Source organism: Nicotiana tabacum, chromosome 4 (assembly GCF_000715075.1).
Source record: "Nicotiana tabacum cultivar K326 chromosome 4, ASM71507v2, whole genome shotgun sequence".
Taxonomy (NCBI): Eukaryota; Viridiplantae; Streptophyta; class Magnoliopsida; order Solanales; family Solanaceae; genus Nicotiana; species Nicotiana tabacum.
The window spans coordinates 23,319,005-23,335,245 of NC_134083.1; the positions used below are offsets into that span (position 1 = coordinate 23,319,005).

A 16,241-nucleotide genomic window follows, 5' to 3' on the forward strand; every position below is an offset into this window, starting at 1 on the left:
CATACCCCGCAACAAACCCTATACATACCTGAACCAACTCAGAAGGACTTGCTCATTAGAAACATGGCAGATGAACTCAAGAAGCTCACAGGAAGAGTCCAGAGTGTTGAAGGTGGGAAAGGCGTTGAAGGTCTAAACTATGAGGACCTGTGTATTCAGTCGGATGTGGAACTGTCGGAGGGTTACAAACCTCCCAAGTTCAAAATGTTCGATGGTACTGGTGATCCGAAGGTGCATCTGAGAACATACTGTGACAAGCTTGTAGGAGTGGGTAAGAATGAACAAATCCGCATGAAATTATTCATGCGAAGCCTTATAGGAAAAAGCGCTTTGTCTTGGTATATCAGTCAAAACCCAAAGAAGTGGGTTAGTTGGGTAAATATGGCATCAGATTTCATGGATAGGTCCAGGTTTAACACGGAAAATGCGCCGGACATTTTCTACATTCAGAACCTCAAGAAACAGCCAACAGAAACCTTTCGCGAGTATGCTACTCATTGGAAATCAGAGGCCGCAGAAGTAAGGCCAGCATTTGAAGAAGAACAAATAAACAAGTTCTTTGTTAGGGCTCAATATCCGCAATATTACGAAAGGTTGATGCTTATCGAAAATCATAAGTTCTCCAACATCATCAAGTTAGGAGAAAGAATTGAAGAAGGAATCAAGAGCAGGATGGTAACTAATTTCGAGGCGCTATAAGCCACGAATAAATCCTTGCAATCAGGAGGTATCTCAAAGAAGAAAAAAGTGGGTGCTGTGATGGTAGCCTAGGGCCCTAAGTCTTCCCTCGCATACCAAACACCTCCACCCACATATCAGCTCTCACCACCAAAATATCAATACCCTACCACCACCTACCATACCTACAACACTCAACCTGCATATTACTATTCACCTCCACCCACCCGCCAAAACTACCCAAAGTCACGTCCAAATTTTGACCGCAGACCACCTAGACAATACACCTAAATTGCTGAACCCATAGCCCAACTATATGAGAGACTGAAGGCCGCTGGTTACGCCACCCCTATTCCTGGTGTTGTTGTGGAAAATCCCTCCCAATAGATCAACCCCAACAAAATATGTGCTTATCATTCAGGCATGAAAGGTCATACCATTAAGGAGTGCCGCACATTGAAAGACAAGATTCAGGCGTTGATCAACACTAAGGTTATACAAGCAAAGAGAGTTGCACCAAATGTTCGCAACAACCCTCTCCCAGATTACAGAGGTGAGGGAGTGAACATGATAGGAACTGATGAAGAGTGGAATCAGGAAGGGTCCATTGGACTCATTCGAGAAGGAGAAGCTCCTAAAACATCTCCAGTCACCCTCACGCCAGTTGTGGTACAAACCCAAGCGCTATTTAAAGTTGAGATAGCTACATCCTTCATTGTAATGGTAGCTCCCACACCATCTTATGAGTCAAATACCATCCCGTGGGATTATGTTGCGGAAGCAAGGAGAAAGGTAAAAGCCAAAATGGAAGAAATAGGTACCCTGCAAGGTATGACTAGGACTGGCAGAGTTTACACATTTGAGAATCTGGGAGGAACAAGCAAGAAAGCTGCACCTAAGATGCCTGTTGTTGAGACTGGCACTGACGATCTCAGGAGGAAGATACAAGCAAGAGAGTACTCTATTGTTGACCACCTGAACAAGACTCCTGCTCAAATATCAATTTTATCACTGTTGCAAAACTCAGACGTGCACAAGAATGCTTTGATGAATGTGTTAAGTGAAGCTTATGTACCCATCGGCATCACTAGTGGAGAGATGGCTAACATGGTCGGACAGGCACTGGAGAGCCACAAAATCACGTTCTACGAAGATGAGTTACCACCAGAAGGGCTGAGTCACAACAGGGCATTGTACATCACAGTGCAATTTGAGGATAAGTTCATCGCTAGGGTATTGATAGATAGAGGTTCAAGTCTGAACAGATGCCCACTGACCACTCTAAAGAGATTGGGTTAAGGCCTGCACGAGATACGAATGGAAAATATAAATGTGAAGGCGTCCGATGGATCTCAATCTACAGATGGGTTCGAATTGGTTTGATGTTGAGTTCCAATTGCTAGATATATCTGCTACTTACAATCTATTATTGGGACAACCATGGATACACGTAGCCGGGGCAGTATCTTCAACTCTGCAGCAAGTTGTGAAGTTTGAGTGAAATCATCAGGAGGTGATCATTCATGGGGATGGAAGAAACCCCATCTACACCAATCAGACCATTCCAGTCATTGAAAACAAGATGAAGTTGGGCGAAGAAATATATCACCGCATTGAATGGGTGAACGCAATTGAAAAGGACCGATGGTGAAGCAAGAAGATAGAAAGCATATTGTTGTGGACAGGATATGAACCAGGCAAGGGTCTTGGCAAAAAGGTTTAGGGGATCACCAAACCCGTATAACCACAATACCATGGCACGACCTTTGGACTCGGATATGAATATACATGGTAAGAATATCAGGATTGGACACCGCCATGGCGTGCCCCTTATTATCCACTGGAACGTCCCGTACCACTGCTGCACTAGACATTTCACCAGGCTGAAATGATGTGGGGATCTGAGGAAGATGAGGTTTTAGCCGGCATAAGGAAGCTGTTTCTAGATGAAGAAGACATGGACTGCAGTGCAATCATTGAGGAGGAATAGGAGGAAGACCTTACCATTCAGACAATGGAAGAGGGAGTTGTTCACAAAAACTGGACCGCTGCACCATCTCGGGCTCACCGAGTTCCTGGGTAGCCTGGAAAATTAGCATGAATTACTTTCAAATAGTTTTGAGCATTTAAGACATTTTCAGTATTTTGTTTTGAAATAATTACTCAAGCCATCGAGTCGTATTTGTTGACATTTTAAAGTTTTATTGCTTTTCATATTTATTATTATCTTTCTACATTCTTTTCAGCATAATTATTACATATTTCTATGAACCTACAACTGTGACATGTAATGAGACAACGCAACATAAGGATAGTGATTCGGAAGATCTAGAAGATGATATAATACCTGAGAAAATCATCAAAGAAGTAGAGAATTTTGAAAACAAACCGAAGTCTAATATGGAAGAAACTGAGGCCGTTAACTTAGGGGATTCTGAAACAGTCAAGGAAACTCATATAAGCATTCATCTATCATCATCAGAGAAAGAAGGGTATATCAGGTTCCTAAAGGAGTATGAGGATATATTTGTATGGTCCTACCATGATATGACTGGTTTGACCACCAGATTTGGATGGATGAAGAAGATGCCGAAAAGACCGCCTTTATCACACCATGGGGAATATATTGCTATAAAATGATGTTGTTTGGTTTGAAGAATGTTGGGGCCACCTACATGAGGGACGTGACAACCATCTTCCACGACATGATACACAATGAAATAGAAGTGTACATGGACGATGTTATCATTAAATCTAAAAGGAGTTCGGATCACATAGCAGACCTAAAGAAATTTTCCGATCGGCTTAAAAAATACAACTTGAAGTTGAACCCTGCAAAATGTGCCTTCGGAGTCCCTGCTGGAAAGTTGTTAGGCTTCATCGTCAGTCGTCGAGGTATCAAGTTAGACCCGTCAAAAATAAAAGCTATCCTGGACTTGCCACCGCCAAAGAATAAGAAAGATATGATGAGTTTTCTAGGGCGCCTCAATTATATCAGCCGTTTTATAGCACAATCAACGGTGATATGTGAGCCAATCTTCAGAATGCTGAGGAAAGATGCTGCAACAAGCTGGACTGAAGAATGCCAGAAAGCCTTCGATAAAATCAAAGAGTATTTATCCAAACTGCCCGTGTTGGTCCCACCAGAACCAGGAACCTCTACTGCTTTATCTGTCTGTGATGGATGAGGCCTTTGGTTATGTTCTAGGACAACATGATAAAACTGGAAAGAAGGAGCAGGCGATATATTATCTAAGCAAAAAGTTCACGCCTTATGAAGCTCGGTATTCTTTATTAGAATACACCTACTGTGCTCTTACATGGACAACCCAGAAGTTGAGACATTATTTCTGTGCATACACTACATATCTCATATCAAGGATGGATCCGCTAAAATACATCTTTCAGAAACCCATGCCTACGGGTAGGTTTGCAAAGTGGAAGATATTACTAATTGAGTTCGTCATCGTCTATGTAACTCAGAAGGCAGTCAAATGGCAAGCATTGGCAGATAACTCGGCAAAAAATCACGTAGATGGAGAATACGAACTATTGAAAATGTATTTTCCCGATGAGGAGGCATCGTTTGTCGGAGAAGATATTACCGAGGCATACGATGGTTGGATGATATTCTTCGACGGAGCAACAAACGTCAAAGGAATGGGTATCAGAGCAATCTTAGTATCAGAAACCGGTCAGCACTATCCGGTATCTGCAAAGCTCAGGTTTCTGTGCACCAACAATATGGCAGAATATGAGGCCTGCATCCTGGGACTAAGGTTGGCCATTGATATGAACGTTCAAGAGTTGCTGGTAATCGAAGATTCAGATCTATTGGTGCACCAAGTTCTAGGAGAATGGGCTACGAAGAACACCAAAATATTGCCATACTTGCACTGTATACAAGAGCTAATCAAGAGATTCACAAAGATAGAGTTCAAGCATGTTCCAAGGATTCAGAATGAGTTTGCAGATGCATTAGCCACTTTATCCTCCATGATACAACACCCATACAAGAATTTCATCGATTATATCCCAATAGGAATTCATGAGCAACCAGCTTATTGTGCTCATGTTGAGGAAAAAATTGACGAAAATTCGTGGTTCCATGAATTCATGGAATACTTAGAAAAGGGAGAATATCCAGAGCACGTTGCACACACTCAGAAGCGCACGCTTCGAAGATTGGCCAACCATTTCTTCCGAAGCGGAGGAATTCTGTATAGAAGGACTCCTGATTTGGGATTGTTGCGGTGCGTCGATGCCAAGGAGGCATCTAGATTGCTCGAGGAAATACATGCTGGAACTTGCGGACCTCACATGAATGGTTTCGTTCTGGCCAAGAAGATACTAAGAGCAGAATATTTTTGGATGACTATGGAAATAGACTGAATCAAATATGTTCAAAAGTATCACCAATGCCAGATACATGTTGATATGATACGAGTGCCGCCCAACTAACTCAATGCAACAAGTTTTCCCTATCCCTTCTCTGCTTGGGGTATGGATGTTATCGGACCAATCGAACCCGCTGTTTCAAACTGACATAGGTTCATTCTAGTGGCTATAGACTACTTCAGAAAATGGGTTGAAGTCGCATCCTATAAGGCTGTAACTAAGAAGGACGTAGCAGATTTTGTTCGGGACCACATCGTTTGTCGATTTGGAGTACCTGAGTCAATCATTACCGACAATGCCACCAATCTCAATAGTGACTTGATGAAAGACATGTGTGAAATATTCAAGATCAAGCATCAGAACTCTACAACATACATGCCACAAATGAATGGAGCCGTAGAAACCGCCAACAAGAACATCAAGAAGATATTGAGGAAAATGATAGACAATTACAAATAGTGGCACGAGAAGTTATCGTTTGCTTTTCTCGGGTATCGCACCACAGTTCGTACATCCACTGGGGCAACCTCCTATCTACTGGTTTAAGGTACTGAAGCCGTTATCCCCACCGAAGTAGAAATCCCTTCCTTAAGAATCATACAGGAAGCCGAGCTCAGCGACGCAGAATGGGTACGGAGTCGGTATGACCAACTAGCTCTCATTGATGGAAAAAGAATGAACGCAGTATGACACGGTCAACTCTACCAGAATAGAATGGCAAGAGCTTTCAACAAAAAAATTAGGTCAAGGCAATTCACACCAGGGCAATTGGTACTAAAATGGACCTTCCCACATCAGGATGAAGCAAAGGGGAAATTCTCACCTAACTAGCAAGGCCCTTACATGGTTCACCTAGTATTAATAGGAGGAGCATTATACTTGCAGAAATGGATGGAGAGATTTGGCCAAAACCTATCAATTCGGACGCAGTCAAGAGATACTATGTTTAAGATTATGTTTGCACTTTTTATTTGATGTAATTGAACTATACTTGACCTGATTCCCGTTTAAGAGGGGATACGTAGGCAACCTTATGGGTTCGGTCACAATTCAATAAAATTTCATTTCCCCCGTACGGTTAGAAACGGGGGCAGGATCTCAATTTTTCCCGACCCCATCATGTTTGAAATCGCCAAGGAATGAATCACAGGAAGTATGCACTTAAACTGGGGCAGAATTTTGAGGAGGATTCTCAAAATTCCGAGTCAAGGAGGTTGCAATGTCTCAAAAGCGTGTCACAGTCATCAATTCAATAAATTATTTGCTCCCGTGAATTATCACATATTTCAAACAAATACATTTTCATAAATAATTTATCAAACGCATGTTTTTCAAAAAATTTATTTCTATAGCAGCCACACGTTAATCGGGGTAACTCAAGCAGGGACTTCAGACAAAAGCAAAGGCGAAGCAAGAAATCGAGAGCTTGAACCAACCTTTCCCCCGCAAAACTCACAATTTTTCTTTGGATGCAGACACAATGAACATAACAGGAACGTCCGCAAATACATACACACAACAAGAACACTATCTTCACAACGATAAAGGTCGCCAAACGCAGACACATCAAGCTAAGAAATGATTTATTCTCTCGTATTCAGTCATTGCTTTTCTTGCATAGGGCTAAGCACTGCCCTCATCATTACATAAGGCTAAGAACTTCCTTCTTTTGCATGATACTAAACATTGTCTCTACTTCTTCCATAGGGCTAAACACTACCTTTCCTTGCATGAGACTAAGCACTGTCTCCATTCTTTACATGAGACTAAGCACTGTCTCTATTTTTTGCATGAGACTAAGCACCGTCTCCACATTGCATAAGGCTAAGTACTGCCTTTCTTTGCATGAGACTAAACATTGTCTCCATTTTTTGCATGAAGTTAAGCATTGCCTCTAGTATTGCATAAGGCTAAGCATTGCCTTTCCTTGCATGAAACTAAACACTGTATCTATTTCTTGCATGAGGCTAAGCATTGCCTCCATTATTATATAAGGCTAAGCATTTCCTTTCCTTGCCAAAGACTAAGCATTATCTCGTTTCCTTGCACGAGACTAAGCATTGTCTCCATTCCTTGCACGAGGCTAAGCATTGCCTCCATCATTGCATAAGGCTAAGCACTGCCTTTCCTTGCATGAGACTAGGCAGTGCATCCATTCCTTGCACGAGGCTAAGCATGGCCTCCATTGTTATATAAGGCTAGGAATTGCCTTTCCTTGCATGAGACTAAACATTGTCTCCGCTCTTTGCATCGGGCTAAGCACTGCCCCCATCTCATATAAGACTAAACCTTGTCTCATCTCGTTCTCATATATGGATAAGCATTTTCCTCTATCAAACGATCGATATCATTGCATCTTTGCATCTCATGGGTTGAAACATCGCCATATTGTCCGAAGGCATCATAGTCTGAGGGCATCATCCTCACAGCCCGAAGACATCATGCCATGGCCTGGGGATCTCTCGAAATTGCATATCATTATTCAAAGGCATCATAGTCCGGAGGCACCATCCTCATGGCCCGAGGATACCATTCCATGGCCCGCGAATCCCTTATCATATACTTCATGGCCCAGGACATCATAGTCTAAGGACATCATCCTCATAGTCCAATGACAACTCTCATGGTCCGAAAGGAATCTGCATCATGTTTAGATTACGCAATAACCCCATATTTTCGCGCCATCGTGTTTTAAGTTTTGCAGGTAACTCGGGAGATAACCGTTCTACAAACAGGAGCAGTTCTCGCTCCGATTTCCATTTACAATGATTACATCCCTTGACTATCTCAAACGTAACTGATGATCATCAATTGATTACCTTTTGTTCTATAACCGTTCAAATATTTGCCTTGTACATCCGTAACATTCAAATTCGTATTCACGACTCCACCTGAATTATCTGTTACCTATGACACTACCCTACCTAAAATATCTTTTTTCGAAGCATATGACCACTCTCATAACAACTCCATCGGTTTCGTTCGCCGTTGGATCCAGAACTACACAAGGCCTAATTCCCGTAAATTCAGGGATATGTAGGCAACTCAAGAACCAGGGTTAGACACCCGTTTTTTCAAAACGCATCATTCCTCGCTCAATTCGGACAAAATTGGTCATCATTTTCTTTACCCGATAATTCTTTCATTATTCCCGGGTAAAGAGGGGTAGCTGTTGATACCCAATTTTGCCCTCATATTTTTCAAATAGTATATATACTTTCAAAATATCATTTTGCATTATTACTTACTTTACAAGAGTTATATAAGTATTTTCTATAATTTTTATAATTTTAAAGCTTTAAAATTGATTTTATTGCATTTTAATTACTTGAATATGCATTAATTACCTCTTAAATTATTTTGTGATGACTTAATCATTCAAAGTTATTATTTGCATACATATATATGTTCCATAATATTTTTCTTTAATTTATATAATAGTTTTTTATTTTATTTTTAAGCTATTTTACATATTTTGCAGTAATAGCCTATATGATGTGCATAATCACATTTTTATTATATTATTTGTGCTCAAAATAATATTTTTATATTTTTAAATGTTATTTCAAAACATCTTACTACATAAATAATACTTTTACTATTTGTTAATTACTTTTTATAAATATTTTTATAATTTTTTCGTGTATTTAATTTGCAGCCTTATTTGGAGCCAATTCTGGACCAATTTAATGGCCCAACCATCCAAAACCTCTAAGCCCAATCTCCCCAGCATTTAATCTCAACCCGGTCGGTACCCATTTAAATGACCCACCCCACTCCCTTTTCGATCTTGGTCGTTGATCTCAAATGATCAACGACCCATAATACATCCCTACGGTCCGTCTACGTCTTCCTCCGTGAAAGTGATGTTGTCTTCAGTGACTTCCCGGAGTCTCTTGCTATGGGTTATTGATACCATCGTCTTTTTTGCTATCGGGAAGGTAACCCTATTGATCTTGTTCCCCCCGAAGGTCATGTTGATCGTTTGGCGCTGGGGATCTTCTCCTGCTTTCGAGGGCTCTGCGTTATCACGGTTGCAACCATAGTTATTTTTGGCCCAGTCACTTAAGAATTCTCTAAGATGACTATTTTTCAGAAGTGTTTCCACCTCTTCACGCAAATGTCGGCGGTCCCCAGTCTGGTGGCCATTCGTCCCGTGGTATTCGCACCACAAATTGATATCCCCCTGGATGGGATCAGACCTCATCGGCTTCGGGAACCATGCTTCTTTAATGTTCCTCATAGTTGATACCAACTCTACTACACTGACGTTGAAGTTGTATTTTGATATCCCGGGATAGTACCTGACGTTTCTTTATCCTACAATGATCTACTGTTCCGATCGCGATCAATTTTTCTGTCAATAACGAATCTGTCTGCCGATCGAAAACCTCTGCCGCGTCCTTCTGCCCGTTCGTAGAGAAAAAATTGGCCCCTCGAAGACCGTCTATCTGTGTCAAAATCATCTCTTGATTTTTCCTTAGTCTTATCCCATCCTTTTTCGACGACGGGAAGTCAATTTGATCATCTTCAATCCTTATCTTAGATTCGTACCAGTTGTGGACATCCGCCCAAGTCGTAGCTTGGAACTCAAACAAGCTTTCTTTCAATTTCTGGGAAGCGTCAGAACTTCTCGAATTCAGACCCTTGGTGAATGCTTCAACCGCATATTCATCCGGATTAGCCGGGGGCAACATCCTCTCCTTTTGTAACCAGGTGACAAATTCCGGCAGCAACTCGGACTCTCCTTGTGTAATTCTGAATATGTCTGCCTTTCGGGCCTACACTTTCTGGCCCCGGCATGAGCCTTAATAAAAGAGTCTACGAGCATCTCAAAGGAATCTATGGAATGCTCGGGTAACAACGAATACCACGTCAAGGCTCCATTGTGAGAGTCTCTCCGAATTTCTACAGCAAAACAGATTCAATCTCGTGGGGAGCTAAATCGTTCCCCTTCACCGACATTGTATATGTGGTAATATGCTCCTAAAGGTCTAAAGTTCCATCATATTTCGGCACGTCGGGCATTTTGAACCGCTTCGGGATCCATTCTGTAACGTACTTGGTTTATATGACAACTAAGTATACTTCTTTGAGTCTGACTCTTTCAGCATCGGCGGTGCACCCGGGATTTGGTCCATGCGGGCGTTCACTTCCCTCATAAACCATAAGAGTTCGCTATTGAAGGGATCATTCTTATTATTGGGGCCGGATCCGCTTCCCCCAGCCCCATCGGAGCCAACCTTCGCCCCTCGGAGTGTTGTTGTCGACCCTCTGCGTTGTTTGATTCGTGGGAGCACCGGGAGGAACTGTACCTCATCCATTCACGTTATCGGAAGCCCCCGACAATGCGTGTTTCAACTCCGTCATAACCTTATCCTGCTGTGTAAGATGGCCTAGAATGACCGCTTGTTGCTCTTGTAGGACTCTTACCGCTTCAACAGCATGCTCCTCTTCAGCATTATCGGGAGTCGCCTCCCGAACATGTCGCGGGTACCGCCTGTAGTGGACCGGTGTAGCATCGTTTCCTTCATTGCGGGTGTCACTGATTGAATCCTCGTGATGAGGCTAGTCTCCTTGGGCCTCAAGATTGTGTGTGTTGTTAACACCATTATCTGCCATGTTTTGTGATTTTTTGCTAAGACAAATAATCAAAACACGTTAGTAAAAGAGGCAAAGATCAATTTAATTACACGACTGTCTAGGCCCCATGTTGGGCGCCAAACTGTTTACCCGTTAAACGGCACAATTGAATTTATACGTGGCTTCTAGACAAGTGAATTAATTCGATCCTGTAATAATAAAAGAATTGAGAAAGTATGCAATATTTAGCCTTGATATGAAGATGAAATAGCAGAAATAGTAGTTCTGGGAGCGAGGCTTCCGGGTACAACAGTAATGAAATCAAAAAGTAAGAAGACCAAAATTGTATAGAACTTTGAATAGATTATAGCGTGAGATTGCTAGAAAAATTCGTGTCCTTTACAATGATAACAAAGCTCACTTTTTATAGCTGCACCTAAGGAACAAGGCCCTAGGATCATGTCCTTCTATAGTGTCAATTATGAGGGCCATTGGAGAATGTGTAACGATGAGCATAAATGACAAATTCTTTGTAACGGGCAGTGTACTAAATGTTGTGGAATATTCTCCATTGAATGATACTGGGTGACATGTATTTATTGCATCTTTATGAGCGTCATTCTTTCCGGTGACAAATGAAACAATTGTCTTTCGTTTTAACTATCCTCTGCCTCCGGCTTCACGTGTCACTCTTTTATGCAACCACCTAGCATAGCATATTTTACCCTATACATAACTATAACTCTAACTTCGCTCTTAATTGTTAGAGTTAACCTTTTTTGTGAGCCAAATACTTTCTTGCAATCAAACATCTTGTTGTTGTTGGGGGTTCCAACTCCACTTCGTATTCCCCACCCTATCTCCCCAAGTATGGGAAACAAAACTTATTGCCAATATGGTCCATCTATTAATATTAAGAATAAAAGATTCTCTTACTCCGAATAGTGGTGGCAAGATTTTGAAATGCAAGGAGTTATTAGATCAAAAATTGTATAGATTTGTATATTGAGTTCTGAAATTTTTATAAAAATACAAATTTGAAATATCAACTATAGTAGTAAAGAAAATTAGTTATGACTGGCAAAATAGCAATAGTGCTAGTATTGTACTCCTTTCGTTTCAATTTATGTGAACCCATTTGACTGGACACGGAGTTTAAGAAAAGAGAGAAAATTTTTGAGCTTGTGGTATAAAATGAGACGCATATATTTTGTGTGATTATAAATCATTAAATAAAGGTAAATTGTTTCCAAATAGGAAAATAAGTCATTTTTTTTGGCATGAACTAAAAAGAAAATATTAAACTTAGGGAGTATTTGGAATTGAGTTGCATCACCTAATCACAGTGTGGTATTCTATTGCATTTGCATTGAAATGAGTGAACTTGTTTTATAAAATAAAGTAAGAGTGGATAAGGGAGAGGATGCAAGTGAGTTTTGTAGGATAATTCTCTTCATTTTTTAAATTAAAAAAAAGTAGGATTTCTTTTTTGTTATTTTAATTAGTGAAGTATCAATATCTATCAATCAATCAAATGCGACTCAGTTTCAAAGTATAAAACTTTATTATAACTGAAAATATCGAATTGAAGAAACGTTATTTGGATGAGCTATTATTCCAAGACGTCAAGCAAAGAATTAGTAGCATTGCTGTTGAAATACAAACTCTGTTTCTTTTATTAAAATGGGTGTGATCAACTTTATATTTTTAGAAGGTAAAATCTGTAGTTTTGGTACCTTCATTAAGGAGAAAAAGATAGTCAAATGTTAGGAAAAACTGCGCACTTTGATATAATCTTAACAAAAGTCGATGAATGAGATAACTTTGCGTCTAAAGATGAGAATTTTTGGCTCCTACATGAGATAGCGGAACAGTTCCTTTACAAATCCCGATTAGAGGAGTGTTGTGCTGGCACTCGTGAAAATTGGATCGTTGAAAAAGAAAAAAACAGTACTCCAGGACAATTAGGCAATTAGAAATGTGATTAAAATCTGATTATGCGTCATGTCCATAAGAGTCAAGATGGCCGAGTTGGTCTAAGGCGCCAGTTTCAGGTACTGGTCCGAAAGGGCATGGGTTCGAATCCCATTCTTGACAGTTGAAATATCGAATAATTTTTGCTTCTCCCATATATTTACATGTATCCTCTCTCTCTTTTTTGGCTTTTGGGACGTGACCATCTTTATATCTTTGGGTTTGAAGGATCTGTTTCTCAAAGTGTCTACGCAGAAGACATACTATGCGAACCAATTTTTTTCCGTCTTTAGTTCAGATACATCAATTTTGAAGCAGTAGTCTAACGAGCTAAATATCTAATCTTCATACGTCATCCATTGCAGTCACTATGTAAACTTATAGTAAAAGAAAGCACACCAAGTAATTCTACTAGTGTAGCACAAAACTAACCTCTCGTTTCTTCTAGTCAAACCTAAAGATTACGCAGCATATAGTTAGTGGAAATTCTATTTAGAGAGTGGAAACTATATCGACATCCGTGATATTAACATTTAAAAAAAGAAAAGCTAATGGAAGATGAAAACAAAGTTACTCTACATGGAATGTGGATTAGCAGTTACGCGAAGAAAGTGGAGTTGGCTCTCAAAATCAAAGGCATAACTTTTGATTATGTTGAAGAAGATTTGAGCAACAAAAGTTCTCTGCTTCTCAAATATAATTCCGTTTATAAGAAGGTTCCAGTATTACTTCACCGTGGAAGACCTGTTTCTGAGTCCCTTGTAATTCTTGAATACATCGATGAAACCTGGAAAAACCAACCACGATTCTTACCAGAAGATCCTTATGAAAGAGCCACAGTTCGTTTCTGGGCTACTTACTGCCTTCAGGTTATACTTTTATGCTTCTTTCATTTGTGTTACTATATCAATGTATATGGTACAACGGAAGTCATTTTCTTGAAAAAAATACGTATATATTAAGGATTATAGATTGTTTGATGAAATTTTTTAGGCCTAAAGAATAATAATAGTGATGTCTAGTTATTGATCGGAGCAAGTAATATATGAAGTTGAAAGTTCAGATAATTGTGAGGTAAACAACTTGTGTAAATAAGTATACATTTTGTCGAAATCAAACACCAAAAAATGACTCCGCTCACAGAAAACATATACTAGTATCTTGGAAAATGCCTTCCGTTGAACCAAAATAAACACACATTTATAAAATTTGCCCACTTCAACTTGATTGATTTTAAGATGAAATGATTGCAGATATCAGATACCATGAAGAAAGCATTCATTTCAGCCCAAGAAGTTGACAAGGACAGAGCATTTGATGAGTTCTTTGAGAAACTTCAAGTGATGGAAGAAGGAATGAAAGATTTTTTCCCAGGGGAAAGGTCTAATATCTGCGCTGAGACTATGGGACTTTTAGATATAATAATTGTGGGTTCACTTGGTACATATAAAGCAGCAGCAGAAGTACTCAGAATGAAGATTTTGGATCCTCAAAGGAATCCATTTATATATTCATGGGTGAATACTCTACTTGAGCTGCCTTTGGTGAAACAGACTCTTCCTCCACATGACAAGGTGGTTTCAAGACTTGAGTTCATTAAGCAAAATGGCTTTACGTTTCAAACCAATATTTGAAATGGTAATAGGACTTATCACTTATGGTTTGTATGATGAATATGTTTGCTTCTTGATGATTAACTGTAACTCAATATTGCTTCAACTTCTTAGTGAATCTTAGAACCTAAATATTTTCTGTATTATGAATTGAAGCCTGACACCTGATCAGATGTGTACCCAGGATTTGAGCACGCCAGGGGCACTAATGCCTTTACATATGCCAATTAGTAGCGTCAAAGTTCGCATGCAACTCTTTGAAAACTTAGCTATTATGATAGCTTGTCATCAAAGTACAAACTCTCAGTCGCCGTTGTCAAAGTCGACATATGTTGTTGCTTCATCGAAAGTGATTGAAGGGAGGACGAAGAGTTTGTATTTCTCTACTTGTTGAGAGAGGAGCTACAATTTGGGGCTTTCTATTTTAAGGAAGGGATTTGGAAAAGAATAAAATTAATTAAATTGACTATCAAGCAGTACTAAATCATAATTGAAGTCAAAAGAGATAAATTAATAATAAAAAAGAGTAAAACCAGTTGACCATTAAGTACAGTATAAATTATGGTAGGAATCAATAAAGTGAAGCAAAAACGTTAATAACTTTAACTGCCAAATTTTGATCCCAAATCCCAAAAAGCATGTAAAGAAAGTTCAGTCGTATACTCTAACAAAACTACCATTCGGCCTTTTGTGTTTTTGGGCACCAGTATGATATTAAAGGGGTCCTCTATGTATAATGGAGGATCCGATGTTTTAAGGTAACGGGTGCTCTCACTGTTAATAAGTGCTAGCAAATGATGGGAGGAGTCAATTGATATGGACTGATTGAATAAGTTGTAGATAACACAGATAAAATTTTCGAATCACTCATATTTAATACAGATAAAACATAGATTGAATATCGAAAAATATGAATATTTATATTTTCTTGAATATTATCATTATTGTGAGGATTCCAAACCACAATATAGGCTGTCAAATTTGGTGGTGATAAATTGAATATATTTTCTTTTTGTGCCACAATGAAGAAAGAAACAACGGTAAAGTTACGAACAAAAGGGAAAGCCATGTAAAAGGGAGACGAATTAGAAAGTCAATTAGTGCACTACGTAAGAATCAAACTCTGGATCACACAGAGCGCATACTTAGATTTTGTTTGAGTAATAAGTGCTTACCTAAATATGTATCCACTTCATGCGAAATTGTCTATATAATTATATGTTCGATACCATGGGCAATGGGTGCTTGAGCACCACAATCCTCCATGTGGATCCGCCCATGTCTATGTATAAACCGATACTTATACATTGTTTTTACTGAGACTAACGGGTTCCGATGACCCCTCTACCTCATATCTAGGTCCGTCCCTGGGCACCTCCAAAAACAAACTTCCCACCAAAGCAACATTTATTTTTTCCAGATTTCTCAATCTAAACTTTCAGGATCTAAATTTCATCTCTCTCTCTTCCATTTTTGAAGCTGGTGCTCTGAATCACTATCAGTTTGATTTGTTGAACGTAATGAACTTGACTCTATCACTGAAAAAATTATAAGCAGACCAATTCTTGTGTATGCTAGTTCAATCCCCTTTTTCTTGCTCTTTAGTAGCTCACTAAAAGGAGCATTCTTTTATAAAGTGAAAATGAGAGTTCTTCCTAATCAACTAGGGACAATCCCTTTTGAGATACCACTAATTTCTCCAACTATCTGAAAATAACCTTTCAGCTTATAATCTACATAAGGTACCCCCAAGTCAACTTCCATGTATCATGTTCCACAATGTCATGTCTACCACGCAACAAATTTATACTTTTTTCATAACAAGTTGATAAAGTGCTTGATTAAATTCACCAACTTGCAGCATTAGAGATAAGAGAATTGACTAATCCCATATTCCTACTGCCATCCAGTGTGAAGTATGACTTAGTGCCCACTTTGCAACTTAACAGCTCCATGCCCAAAACGGAGAAACCTGATAAGCCTTTTTTCCTCAGC

General features: G+C 39.5%; 1 protein-coding gene and 1 non-coding gene across 2 annotated transcripts; both read left to right on the top strand.

Annotated features, from left to right (window-relative positions):
- Window positions 1–12,675: 12,675 nt before the first annotated feature.
- Window positions 12,676–12,756, top strand: TRNAL-CAG (transfer RNA leucine (anticodon CAG)). Its single transcript has one exon. It is a non-coding gene; the product is annotated as a tRNA-Leu (tRNA).
- A 293-nt stretch (window positions 12,757–13,049) lies between these two features.
- Window positions 13,050–14,409, top strand: LOC107797901 (glutathione S-transferase U10-like). The gene is made up of 2 exons (XM_016620819.2): window positions 13,050–13,502; window positions 13,887–14,409. Exons 1-2 carry the CDS (start codon window positions 13,185–13,187, stop codon window positions 14,265–14,267), a joined length of 699 nt encoding a protein of 232 aa, XP_016476305.1. The 5' UTR covers window positions 13,050–13,184; the 3' UTR covers window positions 14,268–14,409.
- Window positions 14,410–16,241: the final 1,832 nt, after the last annotated feature.

What these genes read in the sequence shown, in the direction of transcription:
- LOC107797901 (XM_016620819.2), top strand. Translation starts at nt 13,185, where the DNA reads ATGGAAGATGAAAACAAAGTTACTCTACATGGAATGTGGATTAGCAGT. An exon ending in GGGCTACTTACTGCCTTCAG is followed by an intron (nt 13,503 to 13,886) that starts GTTATACTTTTA and finishes AAATGATTGCAG; the next exon opens with ATATCAGATACCATGAAGAA.